The sequence below is a fragment of the Syngnathus floridae genome, chromosome 6 (assembly GCF_059516105.1).
Source record: "Syngnathus floridae isolate MCC-2025c chromosome 6, RoL_Sflo_1.0, whole genome shotgun sequence".
NCBI lineage: Eukaryota > Metazoa > Chordata > Actinopteri > Syngnathiformes > Syngnathidae > Syngnathus > Syngnathus floridae.
The window spans coordinates 15,247,122-15,270,658 of record NC_142418.1 but is presented as its reverse complement, the minus strand read 5'-3'; the positions used below and the strand labels follow the sequence as shown (position 1 = coordinate 15,270,658).

Here is a 23,537-nt window from a genome sequence, read left to right as displayed (position 1 = left end):
GCAAAAATGTCTGTGGAGATTTGAGCTTTTGAAGTCGGCTTCCCCTAGGTTTGCAACTTTGGAACTTTGTTTAGCGAATGAAAGCTTTTCTTTTGTGCCGCTACGACTGAATAACCCGTTGCGGAGCTGAAAAAAGAAAATTATTCAAAGCATATTTTCAATAAGAAATCGCAAATTCTTCACTACTATTTAAAAGTATGTTTCGAACTGTAATATAAGAAATTCCAAAACGTCCGACCTGAACCTCCTCACTTACCCAGCGTGACGCTGTCCACCTTAGGCCGCGTCGAGTAGGGCAGGTTCCTGTAAACCTGCTCGATGATCTTTTCCTTCACCTGTGAAATGGTGTCGCAGGTCAGAACCTTGACGGGCGTCAGATCAAGACCCTCGTCGGGCACCAGCACTTGCAGGGTCTAAAAACGAGACAAAACAAAGTCTGAAACTCTCAAACAGGAATCCTGGCATGATCAGTTATTTCAAACACACACACACTTGATAGGAATTCTGTCACCTCCGCCCCGGCTAATGACCGCGGCTAAGGGAGAGCAACTTGAGTCCCGGAACTAATTGACCACTTGATGCAATCAAAAGAATGGCAATGGTGGTTGACGTTGATGGGAGGTGTGTATGTGTGTGTGTGTATGTGTGTGTGTTGCGGCCAATCCAATCTGACTCGCTCTGCATTTGAGTGTCAGTGTGAAGAGCAGTCCGTGAAATCCTAAGTAATCGTGGATGCCTGTGAAATCAAGCCCACGGGGGGGGTTAGGGTGTGTGTGTGTTTGTGCCTTGCTTTCTACACTGTAATTCAATCACAGGAAGAGATCCATCACCATGGGGGCTAATTTGATAATTGTCCTCGACATCGCCATTACCCACTGGGCTTTTTATTTATTTTTTTTATTGTGTGTGTGTGTCCCGACTTTCACATTAAGCCTAAAATGAAAGCAGAGGAAAAGTCCAAACGGATTTGAAGGCACAGTAGCGTTAGCTACCCGACTCCATGACACTGAAAATGGATGTCGTACAAAAAGCAGCTGGTGGCCTTAGAACGTTTTTTTTTTTTTCCTTCCCATCGTCTACAGATACATCCAGTTACCATGGCAACCATCAAGCATGACTGTATAATCTTTAAGCAGCTGTTACGTGTTCGTCTCACCCGCACAGAGTACTCCACGTCGTCGCCCAGCAGGCCCGTGTCGTTGAGGGTGTACTTTGCTTTCTTCAATCGGGCGTCGACGGGTCCTTTCTCGATCTGGTGCTTGATGGCCCGGAATAGTTTGTATAAGGGCTCGCCCGCCGAGTCCTGACACACAAACGGTTGATGTCGTTCAGCGCGTTGTGAGTGGTTTTGGGTCAGAAACATAATGAGCAACCTCGGAAACCAATTTGACAACCAATTCAGAAAAGTAGTCACTGAAGACAGTAAAAAAATAAAATCATTGTTACCTTCAAGAACTGGTAAAGGCAGATGGACATCCAGTTGGACAGCATCCTTTCCACCACCGTCTCAGATCTAAAACACAAATAATACTCCTGAATTTACAAATAATTGAATTTTAAATGTAGAGACGCGATTTTTTTTACTTTATTTGAATTATTTTTAATAATTTTTCCCAAGAAAAAAATGTAAATACGCAATGCAATAATCTTAATATTTTAGATTAATACACATTACAGTCATATATTTCAACAATCATAACGAAACGATTTGTAAACCACGATTTAGACCTTTTTACAGCCATCCCGATCAAATTGATGCGTTCTTATTTTTCGACCACACATCATCTTTAAAAGCGTCCTAATAAAAACCAACGTAATCATCCCTTCTAATCTGTTCCGATGGGAGCAAATAATGTCAAGGATGCTTAACGAGCGTCTTTTTTTTTTTTTTTTTAGTGCTGCTGGGTCAATTATGGCGCTGACAGCTTGGAATGCGGTGATGCACATTCCAGACGGCCTTCCTGCACAATGTTGACGAGGCATTTCTGTAAAGCCTGTCAGTGTCGCTGTCCATCAAACTACTTCTTACTCGGTTGACACTTTGTCGTATTCTCATGACAGATGCCCACCGGCGGCGGCCTCCATCGTCCCAATGCATTGATAGCGGTTAGCATGCCTAATTAGATGTGTTTAAGAAGGGGGGGGGGGGATCGTGTTGGTGCAATGACCTAATCAACATAATGAGCCTCTCCACTGAGGGATAATTAAGACGCACATTCGTTTAACAGCCAACGGCTAAGTGGCAAAACACGGCAGAGAGTTCGAGTGATATAAGTGCGTCCCGATAACAACTGAGGGATGACGAACAAGATATCTGCCTTGGGTTCTTGGACTTTTACAAGATGCAATTGTCAGCGAGATGACAAAATATGTATCGGGTCAGGCTATGTCAGTGAAATAAGCCTCGGAAATAACTTCAGCATTTAGACCCATACCCAAAGGTCCTCTTAAAGTCAATATCACCATTAAGTGCCTTTGAGATTTTCTCATTTCACTCCCTTTATGACAAAAAAATACAACATCATGGCCAAAATTTGCACAAATATCCAACTAATTTCCATTAATTAATATGGAAAGTTTCCAACATACCCAAATGAATATTTAGAAAATTTCTAGCGATTACCACAAGAGCAAGTGCCTCAGGCACAATGAATAGAAAATGAAAATAAATGTGTATTTATGATTAAAACAAATTCTTTTATACCTCTTGAACAACATGGTTTGAATAAAAAGTTAGTCCTTCCTTACCGACGTAGCATGAGTTTGGGATTTTTACTGTGCACGTATTCCTCCATGAGCTCCAGCAAGAGCGTACGCATGATGTCCGTGTAATACTCCAGCTTGCCGTGCAGAGCCACAGTCAGCAGGGAGGCGAAATACACTTTGGCCCTGGCGTTGAAGTCGTTACTGCGCTCCAGGGTGCGGATAAACTGCAAATGGCGACACACAAAATTAGCAACATTAAGAAATATTCCACATTATCTGCATTATTTAAGTTGGTGAACAAAGAACTTTAATTAGGCAGTTTGTTATGTTTAGTAAGGAGAACTAAGTGGCAATATGGACCACAGGGGTCAAACTCAAGGCCCAGGGGTCAGATACGGCCCGCCACATCATTTTATGTGGCCCACGAAGACAAATTGTGCATCAATTTTGTGTGTCGTTGCTAGAATTGCAAATTGTCTTCACTTTAAATAATTTCTTTTTTTTTTTTAAATATTTGACCAGTTTTTACTCGTTATTTGTCTGTTTTGTTTTGTAGCTTTTACTGTATATAATATGAGGTGCTCATACATTTATTTGGGTCATAATGGCTCTCCGAAAGAAGCTATGACTACAATGCGGCCCGCGAAAAAAAATGAGTTTGACACCCCTGATATAGACTGTGACATTTACTTTTCCAACTAGCAAAGAGCTAGCTAACCGCGACAGGTTAAGATTTGAATATTTTGTGACTGCTGTTGTAAATTCCCATTAGTTTTACAAACCCAAGCAGAGTACACGTGTTAGCTAGCTTTCTTGTTTGTCGCTTGTTTTTGTGTTATGCTTCAACATTTCACACTTCATTAGTGGTTGGTTTTCACTCGGAGGTACCTCCATAAATGTTTTTAAAAAAAATAACGACCAACGGCAAGCCAATAATAACGACGGTGGTAAACATGGCGGTGCTCTGCAGCAAAGCTTAGGAAAAAAAACATAAATGAGAGGCAGTGGAAGCTCTCGCAGATTTAACACCTCCAAGGCTGCTTGTGTGCCAGCACAGTTGGATTATTAGAAGCCTTCCAATCTGCTTCTCCGCCGTGTCTTCAGCCGTCTAATATTGGACCCGTCAGCATCTGACAGTGGGCGCCAGGGTAAGACAGGGCGAATTGAAAATAGGAGCCAATAAAGGATTCCACACTGAGATGTAGGAGTGTGAACAGGCACAGATGTGTGGGTTTAACAAGGGGGCGATAAAAGATTTAACTCGCTAGTAAGACCCGAGTATTACTTATATGAGTTGTTTCCTCACAATTAATTACAAATATTCAGAGGCGCAAAACAAATCCAGTTTATCACCTGATACAATTTTCATGAGGAAAAACATCCGTTAATACGCCCCACAAGGCGAGTTAGCATGTTTAGCATAAAATAACAGTAAAGTAACTTTACGAGACCAAACGAGCCGGATAAATCTGGAACATGTAAACTAAGATAGCATGTTAACATTAGCGACGTAGAGGGAATGGAATCATTTAAAAAAGGCTGAAATATCAATAATGATATGGCGAACATGTATGTTAGTATGTTAACATTAGCGACGTAGCATTGAGAGGGAATCGGATCATTTAAAAAGGCTGAAATATCAATAATAATCTCCAGAAACCGTGCTCTGTGGAATATCACACCTTGTTTTTTTTTTTTTTATCTGATCCAGACTGGACAGTTGGCAACACTCTCAATTTCAAATGGAAAATCCCATCGAACGGGTCGAGGCCCAGACATGTTAGCTGAGGCTTGAAATGTGTAGATCTTATATCGGATCTTGTGAAGTTTTCCACAGAGCGGCTTTCTACTTTTATTGACAAGCTGCACCTTTCCCACGGCTTTGGTGTTTAATATTAATAATGGCTTTTATGAATTTTTATGGATTTTATTTGAAGGCAAATCGCAAAGTGGTAAATAGAGTTTTGATGGTAGTAATACGCCGCTAAACCCTGACGAGCTTTTCATTATTTTCCACCAATTGCACTTTATTGATTTAAAAAAATAATAATTCACGCTTACATTGATGAGGAAGGTCTTGGAGTTGAGGAGGTTGGAGAACTGGTTGAGCGCCTGCGTGATGGCGGCCCGCCGAGCCTCGGGGATGTCCAGCTTGCCCGTGATCATCACGTCGTTGGCGCCGTCTTTGGAGGGCAAGAAGAAGACGCGGTCCGTGTACGTCTTGTAGTCCAGCAAAGGAATGCGACCCTCGCTCAGTTCATTGGAGTGGTCCTCCATTTCGATCATCAGATCTGTCGTACACATGGAGTGAGTTGAGGAGCTTCACTTACGGCTTTATCTGATTTTATTTTCCTTACCCGTGAACTCTTTCTTGCAACGATCTCGCACGCTCTCCTCCAGGTTCTCCAGCTGGTGCTTCACCTTCTCGTATTCCCTCTCGGCCTGTTGACTCTTCCTCCTGCACACGGTTCAGACAAACACTTGAGCCGGCGAGGGATCACACTTCCTATTCCAAAGCTCATTTCCTAAAACCACTTGTAGAAATATTCGCCTTTGTTCACTCTGCCACCGATTGATTTTTGAGTTATGTCAAATGAGTCTTTTCAACCGTAGTCGGTGTAATTATTATGATTTATTCCCTTTTGCCGCTGTGTCTTTTCAGCCGAAAACATGATTACATGGCAACGGGAGAAGGACTCGATAAACACACAGCTGTTAGCGATGCTGACTTATGTTGGTATGTAAATATTAAATATTATCATAGAAGAATTCAAATGTTGTGCATTCAAAATATCACGCCTAATTGAGCGACTTACCTGTAGCAGTAGACGGAGATGGCGATGATGAGCAACATGGGCACGATGACGGCGGGGATGATGATGTAGAGCGACAAATCGTTTTTGGTCTCGTACTGCACCGAGCCCACCACCCACTCCCCTTTGCCAAATTTGATCTGCGGATAAACGGCATAAAAAGAGAGGGTGGAATGTTATTATCAAAACCGCTTTAAAAATTTATTCTCGTACGGAGGGGGCCGCGGTTGAAAGCGACAAAGGATGGGGCCAATCTACATAATTGTCATGCATTTTTTTTTTTTTTTTGCTGAACAGCCGTGGGGCGTTTGAGTGTTTTAAAGCGCTGTGAGTTGGTGGCCCCCGTATTGAGTGAACAAATCCATGACTGCATTGTGTCTGACATAAATCAGCAGAATTTTCCGGAGGAAGCATCCTTCGCTGTCACGAGTCCAACCGTGTGGCTTTTTTCGTACACTGCCGAAAACGAAACAATAGCTCACTGGGAGCTGAGCTGACGGCGCCCTTCATCATCGTCATTATCATCGCCGGGGCAAGGCGATGAAATAGTGAAAATTTGAATATGTCCAATTTTTTGAATTTTATTGAGTGGAACAACTAACAAGATTTCAATGTAGTGGTGGAAAGGTTAGTATTTTTCAAACTATAAGGCACAATTAAAATCATTTTGTTTTCTAAAATATCATTGAATAAAAGTAATAAAAGTATATTTTTTATATAAATAAAAAGTTGAATAAAATTTGATAATATATATGTATTATAAATAATACTAAATATTATTATTATTTTTATTAAAATAAAAAGTTGAATAAAATTTGATTAATATGTTTCTGACCATGAGATCCAACAACTCTGCCCGAGTGTCTCGGCGGTGTCTCCGGGATCGAGAGCGAGGCTTGGTGGGGGGCGGGTCCAGGAACAGCTTGTCGTCCTGAAGAGTGTTAACCAGACAGGGCACGTCGCCCACGAAGGCCTGAGCCTCTTTGGCCGTCATGGCTTTGGAGAAACCTCGACCCTGCAAGAGCGACAGTGTTAAGAATGAGTCACAACCGGAGTAGCTACCGTGACTAGCTTGTTTGCAGCTAGCTTTCAAAACAACTAAGAGGTCACCGCATTGGTTTTTCGTGCTGTGCATTTATTTGTGCATATTCGGTCGTTTGGCTGTGGATTTTGGAAGGTGATCAACAAATGACTATTTTGCATTTCGTAAAGAACGACCTTTGAGGAGATGTTATGGCCGCTAGCCACGCCCCCAACCCTGACTTACTGTAATCAATAACTAGAACAGGGATAATTAGTCAAGAACGTATCCACAGGCACATTTTGTCAAGTCATTATAATATTGTGTTAGCCTTCTCAAATGTGATGAATTTATTTTATTTTTAATAAGGTGCGTGGTGTGTTGAGAAAGGTACGTCATTGCCTCTGGGATGTTGAACCGGGTGCCTGGCTCCAAAAGTTTGTGAAAGGCAAGATAAACAGTACACAGAATAATTTCCATGTAATTCTGCGTTTACCTCTCATCAGCCTTTTAATCCTTGCATTTGAATGTGCAAAATTTTCATTTTTTGACTTGATTTCAATGGTAATCCCTTCGCTTACATTTAAATAAAAAACAGGAAGTCACCAAAATAAAACCCAACAAAATGGCCGCTCTATACATCGCTCGTCACCCCCCTTGAATGGATCCTTCAACTTTATTGAATTAGCAAGGAGGAACCGATTCATTTGAATGTCTAATTGGACCACAATTGTGCGAAGAATAAACACGTAGCGATTATGCAATCGTAACCCCGACGGAGGAGGGAAAAGTGTCATTTTTTTTCCCCCTCCGCCGCTTTCTATTCTTCCCCGAGCGTCCTGTCAAAACAGTGACTCAGCAAAAACCAAGCGCTGTCACACCACAAGCGCAACGTCAACAATAAAGCCGTTTCCGATCGTCTTTCGCCTTCACTCACGATGACGATGATGATGCTGGCCTCGGTGAAAACCTTTTTAGGCAGTTCGTAGAAAACCGGGTCCGGGTGGTAGTCGAAGTTCCTCAGGTCCCTCTCCCAGTTGTCCAGCTTGATGTACGTCCTGACGACGTGACCCAGGGAGTCGTTGACCGGCGGCGAACGGAACTGGATGACCGTGTCGTTTTTCTCGTGGGCGACCTGCCGCCCGAACGGTGTAAGTGTTAATAACGGAACTTAGGCTGACATAAAAGGCATTAAAAAGATATGAGGCGGTATATTCGCTATCATTACACAGGTGGGCTAGTTTCCATTTATGCCGTAAAGGACTCGAGTGTGTGTTTCATGCACTTACCCACTTTGAGCATCATATTTAACATTTACACGCAGTTAATTTCCGTGCACGCATAGTACGTATGTTCAGGGTCAATTTTGACAAGAGTGTCCTTATAATAATTGTCCGTATCCAATTTTTTTTCACTTCTGTTAGCATAGTATTCCTTGATTTGATGCTCACTGCTAAGTCCGTGTATCATAACCTCAGGGGACAAAAACTTTGTAGCACCTGTGTACAATTAAATAACATTTCTAGCTTTATTTATTTATTAATTCACTTATTTATTTATTTATTTATTTATTAGATTATTTTTATATTTATGTTTATCCGAAAAGACCAGATTTGCAATTGTAGATACTGGAAGATGCTGCACATCTTCTTTCAAGGTATCGGTACTTTCTTACGGGCCCTCTTGTGGTCGTTTTACAAATGTATGTTAATTTAATCTAATTTTAAGGGAAGTTTCTACATTGGGATATATAAGTTTTATTTCAAATCATTTTAGATGGAAGCTTGCTATTGGTATTGGTACTTGGTATCGGTATCAGTGGCTACTCAACTCAGTACTTTCACTGGTATCGGTCTAAAAAAAATTGGGTATCGAATATCCCTACTTTTGAGCAAGAACCACATTGACTCATCCGCTTCCTCGTTTCTTTTTTTTTTTTTACAATAAACAGACTGAGGAAGTGATATTTTTGTCACTGCATTGGCAGCCAACAACGTGCTTCCTGCAGCAACGCAACAAGTTCAACTCGTCAATCGCAGGGGCGGCAAACTTTCACACCGGCACTGTCGGCGCCTCCGTTGCCATCTGCTACAGAGAAGATGCAATGTGCCCTTCCGGAACATTCCCCCCACCCGGATTATATCGTGAGGTACGAAAAAAAATCTGCCCTTAATACAAAAAAAAAAAAAAATTGATTTAACACGTACAACATATTTTTTATTTTTGTTTGCAATGGTGCAATGAGACCTTTATCGTGCACGCCCCCAAAAAATTGTCTCGCACTGACCTTTTGGAGCTGAGTTATTAAGACATTTATGTTTTAAGGCCAGTCATTAAATTTTGCCGCCATACTCGACACATAAGCAATGACGGAAACCAAAATGAAATAAAAAAAAAAAGTCAGCCTTAACACTTCCTGTCTATTTTCTCCTTGAAACTTTTTTGTGGATCTACTTATGATTGACGCATTCCTATCAAATTTCAGGCTCCAAAGGGAAATAAGCTTAAGGGACTTTTTTTTTTATTATCAAGTACGGGAAAACTTTTCAGACTGGTGATTTATTTTCTATAAAAAAAACAAACTATCATGACTGTAAGAGGCTAAGCAACAATGCACTGTGCATGTTGATAGCAGCAAAAATATTGCGTGTAAACATTTAGGTGGAGTTCAATGACTTAAAGCACAAGAAGCTTAAGAAGGTGACCAGCCGAGGCCTTTGAGATAACACGCATCTTAGCCACTTCTCTCGCCGGCCTTGGCAACACAAGACTTGGCCGCGAGCGTGGAGCGATAAAGAGCGACACAGCCGCATAATCTCCCGCAAACCTTAATACCGGCATTAAATTGAGCCCTGCAAAGGAAATGATCAACATTTTTCTGCTGCTTAGCACCGTCCGCTAACACTGGAGGACAGCCCAAGCTGCTTTTAAGTTCACCCCGCCACAGTCAATCTTAAGATGGAGGGGCGCGTTTTATTTTGCCGCTATCTGCAATCCTACAGGTTTTGAGGATTTATGGACCGGGAAGTAAGATGAGGTAATACTGGCTTAAGTAATCTGCCGGGATCTGCGGAGGCTGGCGCCGACAGTAGTGCGAGGGGGGGAAGGGGCGGGGCGCAACGTCGGCGGAAGAAACGCTTGACGAGGTTTGAATGAATCACTGCTGTCTCGAGATGGATGGACAGGCGGGGAGCAGGTTTAAAAAAAAAAAAAGGATATAAAAAGAAATGCATTCACAAGAGAAAATGAAGTGAGGGAAGAAATGATGATTGCGAGAGAACACATAGATGGGGACAATAGCGAGGATAATTATAGGGAGTTGAAAATGAAATGGGAAGCGTGCGCACACACACCTCGAATGATGTGGAGTTGTCTTCTCCCTGGACCATCATGACGGCTCTCTGGATGATGTCGAAATTCGAGCCAGTCACCACGATGTTTCTCCCGCCGCTGCGACACGAACATGACAACAGACACGCATGAACAAGCTTACAAATTGCATTGAAGCGATGGGGGAGACTTACACAAACAAAAGCCGTGCTACGGAAAATAATGGCGTGATCGGAGAAGAACTCGGATGTCAAGCCGTGCCACCTAAGGGCATTGTATTTCATTTTTAGCTTTTTTCTTTTTAACCATCTTAAAAACCCATTCATTCTCTCATTCACTAATTTGAGTTTATTAGTTGCCAACTTGGTGGTTTGGTGAGTGAAAGAGTCATTGAGTGAGTGAGTGAGTGAGTGAGTGAGTGAGTGAGTGAGTGAGTGAGTGAGTGAGTGAAAGAGTGAGTGAAAGAGTGAGTGAAAGAGTGAGTGAAAGAGTGAGTGAAAGAGAGAGTGAAAGAGTGAGTGAAAGAGTGAGTGAAAGAGTAAGTGAAAGAGTGAGTGAAAGAGTGAGTGACTGAAAGTGTGACTGAAAGAGTGAGTGTGTGAAAGAGTGAAAGAGTGAGTGAGTGAAAGAGTGAGTGAGTGAAAGAGTGAGTGAGTGAAAGAGTGAGCGAGTGAGCGAGTGAGTGAGTGAGTGAGTGAGTGAGTGAGTGAGTGAGTGAAAGAGTGAGTGAAAGAGTGAGTGAAAGCGTGAGTGACTGAAAGTGTGACTGAAAGAGTGAGTGTGTGAAAGAGTGAGTGAGGGAGTGAGTGAGTGAGTGAGTGAGTGAGTGAGTGAGTGAGTGAGTGAGTGAGTGAGGCACTATTCAATTTACCGATTAATATGACCAACTCACTCACTGTGTAGTTGTCATGACATATTTGAGTGAGTAAGTTAGAGTTTGTGAATGAGTTAGTGAAGGAGTCAGCGCAAACTAACAAATAAGAAAGCACATTCGGTGTTATTGATGTTGTGTGTATCACTTACCAGACAAAGCTGGCTTTTGGCTGGAATTCCAGCACGTTGGGGTTTTCCAAGAACTGGAAGGCACTGGGGATGTGTGTGAAGGCAACCTTCCCGTACTTCACTGTGACAGCCAGCAGGTCAGAGGGCACCTTATCAGCCAGATACTTCCCCGTTCTGCAAGTGATATTTTCACCAAAGTGCTCCCTGTCGACAGCGGGGGGGAAAAAAAAAACTTCAGCGGCGGCCGCAGGTGAGAGGTGACGCCAGGTCGGCGCGGGCCAAAGCGGAAACGGCCCGACAGCTTGTTAAATCTTCCCTGGCTCGTTATTTTTACCTCTCCCTAAAAATGTCACGGCGGATTGGTGTTGTTGGAATGCCGATGTGACACCAAAGTTAAGGTCACCAGAGAAAAGAAAGTTAAGTTGAGATTCAGCACCATATTAGCTTTAGCGCGGATAACGCTAACTTTAGAGGCATTCTTTCTGGTTGTATTTTAATGAAGTAAACAAACTCAAATGAACCAGAGTAAAATTATGATTTTTATGCACAACTAAGATATTTGGTTATCATAAAATGGCTGCTACACTATACACACAATTTATTTTTACATTCTGATATTGCATAAAATTCAAACTTCTGTTAGCACATCTTTTCATAATATCCTTGGAATTTTCTGGCAAAATTGTGACTGCATTCTTGTATTATTTTTGACACTAATCTCAAACATTCGTAAAAATGACTGTTTTCATATTTTGATATTATTTTAATATTCAAATATTATTCTTGTATTTCATACGACAGACACTACATAAATGGGCAGTTCTCAGAAAGTGTGGTCCAACTGAATGGTCAAAGGCACTTTGAGTGCCATTTTTTTTTTAACCCTTTCTCAATCAACCACCAGATTTAACTGCTTACAATATCACAGACATACTGCAGCCATAAAGCAAAGCGCATCTTGATTGTCGAAGAATGTCAATGTCACCCGGTGCTTTGATTTTTCTGTTTGCGGCCTTCAGAGGATAACGTTTGTCAAGCTCTAACAGAGAATATTGATTGACTGTAAATCCTTACACAGCACAGCCCACATCGCCGACGGTAACCTGGATGTCATCTTTACTGCCCGTCTCCAAAAAGCGTCCCTTGATCGTGATGAGGGTACCTCCGGCTTTGGGGCCACGACTGGGCGTCACCTTCTCTGGGATGGGGTTCTGTTGACGAGAGGCGACGGGTTTTTGGAGTCAGCGAGACTCGCCAGATGAAACACGAATATGAGCATTACGAGTTAAGTCACACACACGTGGCGGCACGCAGGACTCGCGGCCCCCGAGGCAAACACTTGTTCGTGCACATGAGAACAAGACCGGCGTGCTCCCATCCTTGATTTCGCGCTCATCAGAAGCGTTTCTCGCGCATAGATCACACATCTGCCTCAATTTGCTGAGCAAACACTTAAGGCGGAGCAATCCCCCCGGAGGGTGGGGGAGGGAGGGGGCGGGCTTTAGCGCCGCCGGAGATGTGAAAGGAGAGTTCAAAAGCAACGCCGCCTGTTCGTTTTACAGAGAAACAAGGTCGGGATCTGCTCAAAACACAGACGCGGCTTAAGCCGAGGATTCCCGATCGGCTGCGTTGCCATGGTTACCTTCAAAAAAGTCACTTCATTACTTTCTTGATGACTTTTCAACATTCATAAAAGCAGCAGGATGAGTTTGCGGGCACTCACTGTACAATAAATCCACCTGTTGCCATTCATACAAAGTCGGGACTTATTGTGAGAATTTGATTTGATTCTTTGAGACCGCGAGTAAAAAATAACTGCAATCAACTAAAAGCGTGCAGCGCCATTAAATCTTGAGGTGCTCGAGGAGGCGGGCGGGAGATTTACGGTGTTTACCCGGTAAGTGAAGAACATGGAGGAAGTTCCTTTCTTTCCGCCTTTCACCTCCACCTCCACTTGGCCCCCGAATTGCTTGTTGGGGGCCACCGGGCCGATCTCGCACACCACACTGAAAAAAAAAAAAAGGGGGGGGGACATATTTAGGGTTTTTTTTCTCTCGCAAAACTCCACCTTTATCGCCACACTATTTTTATTACAAAAATAAAATGACAACTATAAAGCAGTTTGCAACATTTCCAACAGGTGCAGGTGAACGTCTACAAAAAAAATTTAAGAGTTCCCAGCGCGCCCGTAAATCCAGCGCCGTGTCACGGCTCGCAGATGGCGGCACCGAGAATTTTGCTCTGGCGTCCATGCCGGCAGATGTCAACACTTGCGGTCGGCATCTTTTCCCGTTTCCTTTTCACGGCCCATTTGTGTGACACCCTTGCGACTCAAATGCATTGACTGTTTCCCGACCCTGAGGGACGCCACTGGACAGCAAATCTGCAGCACTCCCAAAACAAAAAAAACGACCATTGCGAATACGTGGTCATCAATCACCGAACCGTATTTTTTTTCCCCGAGCACGGCGTAAAAGCATATCGGCACGTTTGCAGGCGGAACGAAGACTGGTATTCATCAACGGTCACATTTGGATGATTGATGGGCCTCTCATGTTGAGTGCGCTGTGGTTGCTCATTTGAATCCGCAAGTTAACATTAGCACACATTATTGTAGCCGTCGTTTTATTCCGCCCCATTTGGCCTGACTCCTAAAATTACAAAGCTACATAGCCTAAATTATTTTTGGGGATGTTACCTGGTAGAGACGGAATATTTATCCTCCTGGTGAATGCAGGGCTCGCCGACCACAGTGATGTTTTTAATGTCTTCTTTGTGGATTCCAAGGTTGGAGCCACGAATGGTGATGGAGATGCCGCCTTGCAAAGGGCCAAAGCGAGGGATGATCTGCACCACCAAGAACAAACATTTAAACACAGTTCAAATTTATTCTCATAATGTCGACTTTATTTTCGGAAAACTCTGACCTTATTCGACAACAAACCTTTAAGCAATTAATTTGAACACAAACTATAGCATACGATAGTACGATTCGAGGTTTATAAATTATTTGCAACGGTCTACTTCTGTGGTTCATTGTCAAATCAATGTCGATCTATGCTGCCCCCTGGTGGACATAATGCCCATTGACTTATTACAATGCACAAATTGTGTCAGTCTTTAATTTCCCTTTAACTGTTATTGTGACATGTTTTATAAAGCGCAATAATGCAAAGTTCTTATTAAAAAATTTTGTTGTGTCTTTGGAGCAGATGGATTCGTAAATTTGGGCAGCAATGCATTTTGAGCCTCGGGCGTAGCAAAATCTTTGTTGTATTAGCTCTCATGAGCTTGCACAGCAAATATGTTTTGCAGTGGAAGATAAAACTTTATAAACATAAGTCAGTGAGATGTTTTTTTACGTATTAAAAATGCATGTAAAAGTAAACAGTCGTTAAAAAAAAAGGAGCTTGTCTGTTTGTTTGGCCTTAGTTGAGCCAGCAGACATTGGAACATGGACATCTTTTGATTGCTGAGTCAATACAATTATTTTCATGTTAAGGCCTTGCTCAATTGCCATTTTTTTTTTACCCCATAATTTTTCTCTCTAAATGACATAAAGGCTGAGCGGAGAAGACATTGATCCCGTGCACTTGTGAGGTCCTCAAGGAAAACAAACTTCTGCTTTCAGGCAAGGACAACATATAATAAGCGGTTGCCATTGATTATTTCAAGCCTCGCAGTCGGCACCTTTTTGGAAACTAACATTTGGCTTTAGCTTGCAAAATTAGATCTTTGCCCTCAGTAAATTGGTAAAAAACAATAATAAAATTCTTTATTTCAGAAAATTACCATCCCTACATTTCTTATAAAATGGCAAGGGTGGTCTTGACGTACATTTGCGACTTATCACAATAAATAGATTTTTTGGGGGAAATTATATCTTAATCATAAATAAATTAAGCTTTTTTTTTTCCCCCACAAAATTTTGAAAAAAATCCAAGTTTTGTTGGACTTTTTTGAATTCATTTTAAAATATTTTAATTTAGTTTGTAGTTCAAATTTATTCACTTTATATTACAACTTTATTCTTGTCAAACAGTTGAATTTAGTCAACTTTTTTACTTTAATCTAAGAGGAAAAAATATTTGTATTATATTTTATAATTTAATATTCCAGTTTATACTTATAATACTTCAACTTTAATCTCATAAAAATTGCCTGCAAAAATATACTCAATAAAAATGACTATAAATGCTTTCCCCGTTAAATCCCGACTTTCCAGACTAAATTTTTGTAATATTAGAAAGAACCAATGAATTTAAAAAAACAAGACTTCTCTTAAGTCTTTTCGAACAAAGTATCATTTGATCCTCAAGGAGAAACAAACTTATGCTGTCACACAAGGACAACATTGGATTATAAACTGCTCCAATTGAAAATCCAATCTTCGAAGGAAACGCCTTCCTGCCACTAATCGCTCACGCAAGTGATGAACAACTCACGTCCGTGATCTGGGGGGCGGGACACTCGGCCTCGCGAGGGTCCTCGGCGTCGTGCTGGTCGGGCATGCACAGCCGGTCGTACACGCACGCCTTGTGCCTGGCGCACCACACGCATCTGTAATTGAGGTCGGCGTTCTTACACAGACTGCAGTCCTCTCGTCCCACCGAGCAGTTGTACAAGGTGACTAAAACACAAAACAAACCAAGTCAGAAAAAGAGAACAGAAATGTTCACGCTGGTATCGGTGCGTAGGTATCGGAGTATATTTAAAGTTCTCCATACTGCGCCTCAAACCGGTAAGGAGCCTCGGCTATGCGAACATACCGTTTAATGTGCTGTCCATCTTCTTGCCAAGCTCCTTGTCCTTCACGTAAAGAACAACGTTTGTCTCCGGTGATTCATCGTAGGAAAACTAAACGTGGGGAGAAACATAAATGATTAATGGTCTATCCGCTGATTATCGGCACTTAAGCCCTTCAGATGTACGCTCGTCCGCCGCTGCTCATGTAGAGAAAAAAAAATATATTGAGCATATCTTACTTTAATTATATTGGTAGCCTATTCATACCCACAGAACGAGATATTCATGTTCATATGATTTTACATGACAGCTGTATACACTTTATATGCTAATTAATTACTGCATGTGCCCTTCTGGTTAGAACCAATTCGCTTTTCATTGCTTAATCTAACGTGCAATTTGAGGGTCAGCACATGCGGGATGTTTTCATGTGTGAGCAAAGCCAAATCGGAAATGAGCGGCTGAGAACTAGAGTGGCCTATTTACATTTATGTTTTTGTTTTTGCAGGGGAGTGGAATTAAAGTTTCATGGCTGCCACTAAATGTTCAGTGCAATCGTGGTTGAAGTCCAACGATTTTGTATCTTCACCTTTTGCGTAATTTATATCTATTATATAATAATAATAATAATAATTAATGCATAAATAAATAAATAATATTATATACTATATACTTCTATTATATACGATATTATATATATTATTGGAGTAGGCAGTGTAACTTTCAGAACGTAATATTTCAGAATTCTAAGAAAATTGCATCGAAATGTATTGAAGCCAGACTCACGTTGAATCCACTGAAAGTGTAAAAAGGTCCGTCCTCAGAGATGACTTCTTCCACATTCATGAGCTCCGTTCCGATGGTGAAAACACGACCCTGAGCGAAAACGCACAAAGGATGATCCCGACCAACCTCGCTCCGCATAGCGACGGGGTGGAACTCGGCGTTACCTGGTAAAGGTCCAAATTGATGCCCTGGAAGCCGATTGACTGCTTGTAGCCCACCGGGATCAGCATGGGGTCGGGATTCTCAAACTGAGGACACTTTCCTCCCTGGTGAGGCATCACAATGTGGATTTCAACGTGATTATAGTCGAGCCTTTCGCACAGAAACTCGCTTTTGACACTGGGTGGCGCTCAAGCTGGCGCAGCAAATCACCCATGTTGGGAAATAAAGTTTTTCATATGATGACATCACCGCAGCATGAATATTTTTGCATGCCGCTATTTCCGTGGTGAAGTGTCTCTGATTGCTCGGCCTTGGCGGAGGTCTACGCTCGACTGCGCACGTAGCATCCTAGTTTACAATGCAAATGCGGAAAGCGCCGCGCTGTAACCGAGAATCTCATCTGCAGCGGCAGATAGGAAGCCTATCGGGCTAACATCTGCTGACTTGTAAATTGACACAGCCGCCAATAAATGTCCCGCGAGATGACGACGGCTGATAGCGGAATTACTTTTTTTTTTTTTTTTTTTAAATGACTTTCTCAGTCAGAAACTTTTTTTTTTGCCGAGCGAGGAGACCGACCGACCTTTCGGTCTTTGATGATGCTCGGGGACGGGGCGCTGTCGTCCAAATCGGTGCAGGCGTGGTTGTGCGTGTTCCACTGGCAACCCCACGGACTGGCCACGCATGACATGCACCTGCAAACACATGACTCATTTTTAAAAAAAATCATTTTAATACATTTATATTTGTTGTACTATTTCCATTGTCTTTCTATGTGTAATGTTTTTGTCTATTTTTGTCCAATATTTGTCTATTTTGTCCGATTTATTTTATATATATTTGATATATTATTACATATTTTATTTTTCTCAATATTTTTGTATTGTGTCTAATAATTTGTGTATTTCAGTCTTTATTTTTAGTTGTTTTTTTTGTCCAATACTTTGAGCATTGTTGCATCAAGCTATTATGTTGTGCACTTAATGGCAACCAAGAGTAAAATTCTATTATCAAAACAATCCGTATTAATATGCATAATAATAGCAAACGACAATTTACACTCACACTTAATGGATATTTTAGAGCTTGACTGCATTTAGGGGAAAAGTGGAAGGAAAACAGCGACACATTGAAGCTCAGGGCTGGGATTCAAACACGGAACCGTTGACTGCGAGGCAGACGGCGCCCGTGCGGAACTTGTTATCTTGTCCCGTTAAATGTAATCTCAGAAGATAAAAAGCGCATGTTTAAAGATGCAAACTCATCAAAGGGCATCAGGCATGAAAATCCATGTCGCTGACAGCAAAATGGATCTGGCCCACGTCATATAAGCAAAGCTCGTTCATCACCGGCGCCGCGGCGTGAAAAGGGAAAAAATTGGAAGCAAAGAAAGAAAACATGGCCAAATCGACTTTCCTATTTTGATTAATGAAAAGGAAACGGGCAATTTCCATCCCTTGGTAATAATAATAAAAAAAAATAGGGAGGGGGGGAGCAGCAGGCGTTACCATTTCCATTCATCTGCTTGCACGCACACACATACACACACAGTGCCGCGTCTCAGCAGGATATCCGAGTGACAGGTGGCACTCACGGCGTGTTTTCCGACTTCATGACGGTGGCGGCGCAGTTGTAGAACTGATAGTCGCGTGTAGCCAACTCCACCGTCTCGTTGACGAAGATCTTCACCGGCACGGCGACAAAATCTGAGGGCGAGTCGCAGACACTTTTAAGAGTTTGTTCTGCAATGTGTGCTGGAAGCTACTTGAAATAATAATAATAAAATAATCATAATAAATATAAAAATAAATAAATAAAAAACAAAATGATCATAAAAAAGAATAATTGTGGTCAGTGGAAAAAGCACAAGTTTTTCCTCTGCTTTATATTTAATACAGGTGGGCTCATTTATATTTCACGAGGGTGATTTATTTATTTATGAACGTAACTCCCTCTCGGGCGATGGAATAAAAAATGCAGCGTACCTCGGTGCCCGCTGGTGTGCGGGATGAGCCACGGCGGCGGCAGGTCGCACGTGACCTGACCCGAGTCGGACATGACGCCGTCGCTGTGGAACGTCTTGAAGGAGCACCGCAGGCGGTCCGAGGGGCCGATGGCGGGCAGGGAGGAAATATTGATCTTCACCTAGGACGCGACGGAACGTCAATGTATCAGTCGTTTGTATTATTTTGGAATTAATTTTAGGGAAAACAAATTTGGGTGGATTTCAGGTGTGTACGTTTAAAAAAGGCAAACACAAGAATCAGAAAGAAGAAAAAAAAGCACGGCGAAAAATGGAGTCTCTCCGTCTTCAAGGGCTCAGGTATAATAAGCCGGTTCGGGTCGATACGGAGCAGGAATAAACCTGAGCCCCGGCTTTTGGACTCTCGGTGGCAAGCGTTCATCACAGTGTGAAGAACAAACAGATGGAACAAAAATGGAAAGAGGAGAGCCGAGCGAGCTACCTTCTGGGTCTTTTTGCACGAGAGGTTGGAAGGGTAGAAGTAGACGATCTTGACACATTGCTGCCGCGGGCTCCACAGCCAGCCATTCTTCTCCTCTGCCCGCCGGCACTCAGACCTCCTGGTGCACCTGCAGACGCAGCGTGAGCGCACGCGCACAGGCCCTAAAGCGTCAGTTCCACATCTCAAAGCGCACAAAAAAGCTAAACCCCCATTTTGAAGATCTCAGAAATGCTAAAAGATTTCTCACAATGTGCTGTTGGAAAGAATGACGAATAGTAAGTCCAACTGACAAATTTCTTCCTGCAAAAAATGCAACTTCATTTTTCTAATAGTTCAAGAAATATTCCATCCATCCCCATCACTCCTTCCATCACGCATCCATCCATCCATCCATCCATCCATCCATCCATCCATCCATCCATCCATCCATCCATCCATCCATCCATCCATCCATCCATTCATCCATCCAAATGCTCCATTCATCCATCCATCACTCCATCCATCACTCCATTCATCTCTTCATCCATCCATCCCTCCTGCCCTCCATCCATCACGCCATTCATCCATCAATCACTCCATTCATCCCTCATCCATCCCTCCATCCATCACTCCCTTCATCACTCCCTTCATCACTCCCTCCATCACTCCCTCCATCACTCCCTTCATCACTCTCATCCATCCATCCATCCATCCATCCATCCATCCATCCATCCATCCATCCATCCATCCATCCATCCATCCATCCATCCATCCATCCATCCATCCATCCATCCATCCCTCCCTACTTAACACGGGTTGAAAAGCGCTGCACTCATTTCGTGGTAGCATAATGCACATTCTTCCAAAATGAAGCTTCAGGCCGACGAGGCAGCTATTGATCCCCGCAATCAATCCAGGCAAATATGTGGCAAACATCAGCATTGTACGCATGAATAGAAGCCGGCGAGAGTGCATTTCGCCGCACGCGGCTGACAAACTGCTTTAATTTCTGCTGGCTGCACCGAGCGAGAGAGACGGGATATTAACAATGTGGGTTAGTAAAAACGTCCGTCGTAAAACACTGTGCAAAACATTCCCATGTGTTGGGGAGCTGGAACTTTGCCTGTGTGCGTGCGTGTGTGTGCGTGCGTCAGTGTGTGTGTATTTCTCACCTGCCCTCCAGCACACACCAGCCACAATAAGGGTCCCTCATATTGACGCAAGACTGGCAGTCCTTCTTCTGCAGGCACGACTCCACGGGCACCTTGGTGATCTGCGGCATGAGCGCACGTCACGTGATCAGTCGGCGGTCACCCGAGGGAAGACGAGCGGCCCGGCGGGCGAGGCTTCGGAGGCACGCGATGTCACAAAAGAAGCCTCTTTGAATAATCCGGCCGGTACTTCTGTCACGGCCTCGGGGAGTCAAAATCTATTTGGTCTATTTACAATCCAGTTGGATAATCATTTCTGTTGACAATAGTGGAAATTTCTCCTTAATGTGATTTTCCGTTCATTAATTCACACAGCTGCTTTTCTGTAGAGATTTTTTTTTTTAATCATGCCAAAATGGCAACATATTTGAAATTTTTAAATATTAATCAAAAATAATTTTACAATATTTTAAATGATTTTAGTTTGTTTTAAATGATGTAAATTATATAGTATAATAATTTAGTTTTTAATCATTTATATTTCATTAATATTCTTTAAAAAACAGATTTTTTAAATTGTTTAATTAATTTAATATTAAAAAGTTAAGGTATTTAAATATTCCAAAAAGATTAATTAATTAAAAAAATGGAGATGCAAGGCTTCTATTGGACACTACAATAAATCGAAAATGACTTTTTAATTCAGGAAAAAAATGTTTATACATTCATTTGATTGAATCTTTTTTTTTTTAACCGATTTACCAATATTGTTTTTTGAGGGTAGAAATTAGACAGATGTCCTGTCTCTCAGTCCACTTAAGCCCGAAAATATGATTCTCCTGCTCTATCACGGCAGCGGCAGATGTATTTTTCACGCACACTTTGACTTTATGGCGCAGCAAAAGCGAAGAAGTATTTTTTTTTTTCCTTCTGGTTTTTATAACCGTTGGACGTAAGGTGTCAGCTGCGTTAAAACCTCTCCGCCGCCGTGACTATGATGGGGATTTAGAAACAATTTATGAGCAGTCGATTATCAGACAGGCACAGCAAACAGCTCTTTCCTCTTTGGCGTACGCAATTCCCACACTTTCCCCTTAGGGATGGTTTGAAAATTAATTTCTGGGCGTCCATTATGTTTTTTTTTTCCGCTGCAGGTAATGCACAGGTTGAATTTAAGTGCCACGCGATAAATGTCAGTAAGGTGCATTAAATATTCCGTGAGTTTTTTTTTTTAGGAGTGAATTTGCCCGCCCTTTTTATATCGAGGAAAACCACGAGAGCGCCGCGTGTAGCACCTCGATATGCGCTAACGTTTGGTTTGCTACCTTTTTGTTTTGTCTCGTCGTAACCCCAATCGTCTTCAGCCTAACTTATGGTAAATAGACTCGCTTGCTCCTCATAGCTCCTAGCTGCACATCTTTGGAAAGTACCAAAGTTGAACGAACATCATCTCGCCTTCCTTACACCTCCGAATTACCGAGCAGCTTCTCCCCGCTATTCTGGAATTCAAACGGTCAGTAAATAAAATTGTGGTGGTGAGGCAAACTGACTTTTTTTTTTTGTGTCAGGCATACAAATAGTTTTCCCAGCTAGCACGACAACAAAAAGTAGCTGAGATTCTCAAACGGTGAAGTTCAAGGAAAGAAATGACCCTCTCATCCAAAGCAAATTTTCAAGCTGAGTAAATGAAAAATAGTGGAGGCACCTTTTTGTCTGTGGTGATGTAGAGGTGGCTCTGGTCCATATCGAAGAAAAGGTTCTTGTTCACCTTCTCCCCCAAGGTGTCGCCGGGGGCCTTGCCGTACACGTACGACGGGGAGGTCAGGTGAGCCTGCAGAAAGAAAATAACGAGATCCGTGGATGTGTTAAGAAAGGTCAAGCCGGGCTCATGTCTACCTTGAAGACTTCTCCCTGGCTGTTGCCCAAAAAGGCGACGGTGTGATCGTTCTCCACGGCAACGGCGACCGCGGTGAGAAGGCCCGGCTTGATCAACACGGCGTTGGATTTCAAGGCGAAGCGAGGTTTGCTGGCCAGAGGCGTCGGCAGGAAATCACCGCCGCACTTGTACTGCTCCAACGTGTCTTTCTGGATGACAGAAGAACATAAAGATATGCTTCAACTTTCGGATGGACTCCACCAAGAGGGAGGAAAAAAAAAGAGCCCTCACCGCAATCTTGGACGTGCAGAACTCTGCTGTCTTTGAGGAATACGGGATGTCCACGGCGGGGAACCCTGAAATTTTCCCCGAGTCGCTGTAGCAGGCGGTGATGATGTCCACCAGACGCTCGTTGATGGCGTTGAGCGTGTACACGCACAAAGCCGAGTCGCTGTGGTCGTCTTCCGAGCTGGCCACCATGAAGAGCACTTTATTCCAGGGCTGGACTTTCCCGTACGTGCCCCATTCCGTCATGACCCGACTCAACTCCTTGCCCGGCGAGGCCACGTAGGCCGCTTGGACTTTGCTGTAGCGGTTGTCCTGACCGCACATGAGCTGGAGCTCCGTGTGGGAATACAAATGGTGGTCGTTCTCGCACAGGCGAGATACAAAGGTCACGTTTTTGTTATCGGTACCGTCCAGCGTCCGGGAGAAGACGAAGTAAACGAAGCCGTCGGCGGCGAAGGCGTGCCTGAAGTCGTGCAGGTACCTGGGCCCGAAGGGCATGGTCTGGATGGTGGAGGCCTCGATGATGCTCTCGAACACTACCCATTCGCGGAAATCCTGCAGAATGCGCGTGGTGATGATCTTTGTGCTGTCCAGGCTTCCGTAGCCTTTGCCCACCAGGAACACGTCAAACTTGTGCGCCTCCTTAACGAAGGTGGACATGACGCCCACTACGTTGACGTTGTCCTCGATGCTGGCCACGTAAGTCCGCTCGCCCTTGTTGTCGCTGTAGTAGAGCTCCTGCTCCACGTTGGACAGGTTGAGCAGGGAGCAGATGCCCCGGTAACGGCTACCGCAGACGATGAGCGAGCCGTTGGACGGATGCACCAGCAGCAGCTTGTTGATGTTAGCCATGAGTTTGGTGTCCTGGCAGGCCGAAGCCGGCGGCGTGCAGGTCCTGGCGTCCTTCCGGGGGCCCGTCTCCGCCCGGCCTTCGAGTCGCAGCGAGGGCCCCAGCTGGTAGACGGCGTTGACGGCCCCCAGGTACACGCGGCCAGTGCGAGGGTCCCGCACCGCGTTGTTAATGGGCGTGTCCGAGGTGAACTCGGGGAAACCCTCCTGGGAGGCGAATGTCGACTGGCAAGCGAGGAAGAGGAGGAGGTAGACCCGGCTTGCCATCTCTGCGGACAAACAAAATGAAATAAGAACTATAAAAGAAATATCAATAGCGGTGCACCACCTGGCACGATCTTAAGTACCCTTCTTTTTTTTACA

The 23,537-nt window shown here is 43.3% G+C and overlaps 1 protein-coding gene across 2 annotated transcripts in view; it reads right to left on the bottom strand.

The window, feature by feature from the left end:
• plxnb2b (plexin b2b) overlaps positions 1-23,537 on the bottom strand; it is a 105,577-nt gene that overhangs the window by 8,871 nt on the left and 73,169 nt on the right. For both annotated transcript variants that reach the window (XM_088378545.1, XM_088378547.1), the window contains 26 exons: positions 22,329-23,443; positions 22,058-22,246; positions 21,867-21,992; positions 20,183-20,283; positions 19,032-19,158; positions 18,552-18,711; positions 18,161-18,272; positions 17,150-17,261; positions 16,569-16,670; positions 16,405-16,494; positions 15,642-15,729; positions 15,318-15,502; positions 13,571-13,719; positions 12,767-12,878; positions 11,947-12,083; positions 10,894-11,076; positions 9,894-9,990; positions 7,478-7,675; positions 6,355-6,534; positions 5,523-5,659; positions 5,064-5,164; positions 4,768-4,997; positions 2,749-2,930; positions 1,447-1,513; positions 1,157-1,303; positions 257-413 (listed from right to left, as the gene is read on the bottom strand). In XM_088378545.1, coding sequence (XP_088234671.1) covers positions 257-413; positions 1,157-1,303; positions 1,447-1,513; positions 2,749-2,930; positions 4,768-4,997; positions 5,064-5,164; positions 5,523-5,659; positions 6,355-6,534; positions 7,478-7,675; positions 9,894-9,990; positions 10,894-11,076; positions 11,947-12,083; positions 12,767-12,878; positions 13,571-13,719; positions 15,318-15,502; positions 15,642-15,729; positions 16,405-16,494; positions 16,569-16,670; positions 17,150-17,261; positions 18,161-18,272; positions 18,552-18,711; positions 19,032-19,158; positions 20,183-20,283; positions 21,867-21,992; positions 22,058-22,246; positions 22,329-23,441 — 4,582 coding nt within the window. In that variant the 5' untranslated portion in view covers positions 23,442-23,443. The remainder of the gene's footprint in view (positions 1-256; positions 414-1,156; positions 1,304-1,446; positions 1,514-2,748; positions 2,931-4,767; positions 4,998-5,063; positions 5,165-5,522; positions 5,660-6,354; positions 6,535-7,477; positions 7,676-9,893; positions 9,991-10,893; positions 11,077-11,946; positions 12,084-12,766; positions 12,879-13,570; positions 13,720-15,317; positions 15,503-15,641; positions 15,730-16,404; positions 16,495-16,568; positions 16,671-17,149; positions 17,262-18,160; positions 18,273-18,551; positions 18,712-19,031; positions 19,159-20,182; positions 20,284-21,866; positions 21,993-22,057; positions 22,247-22,328; positions 23,444-23,537) is intronic.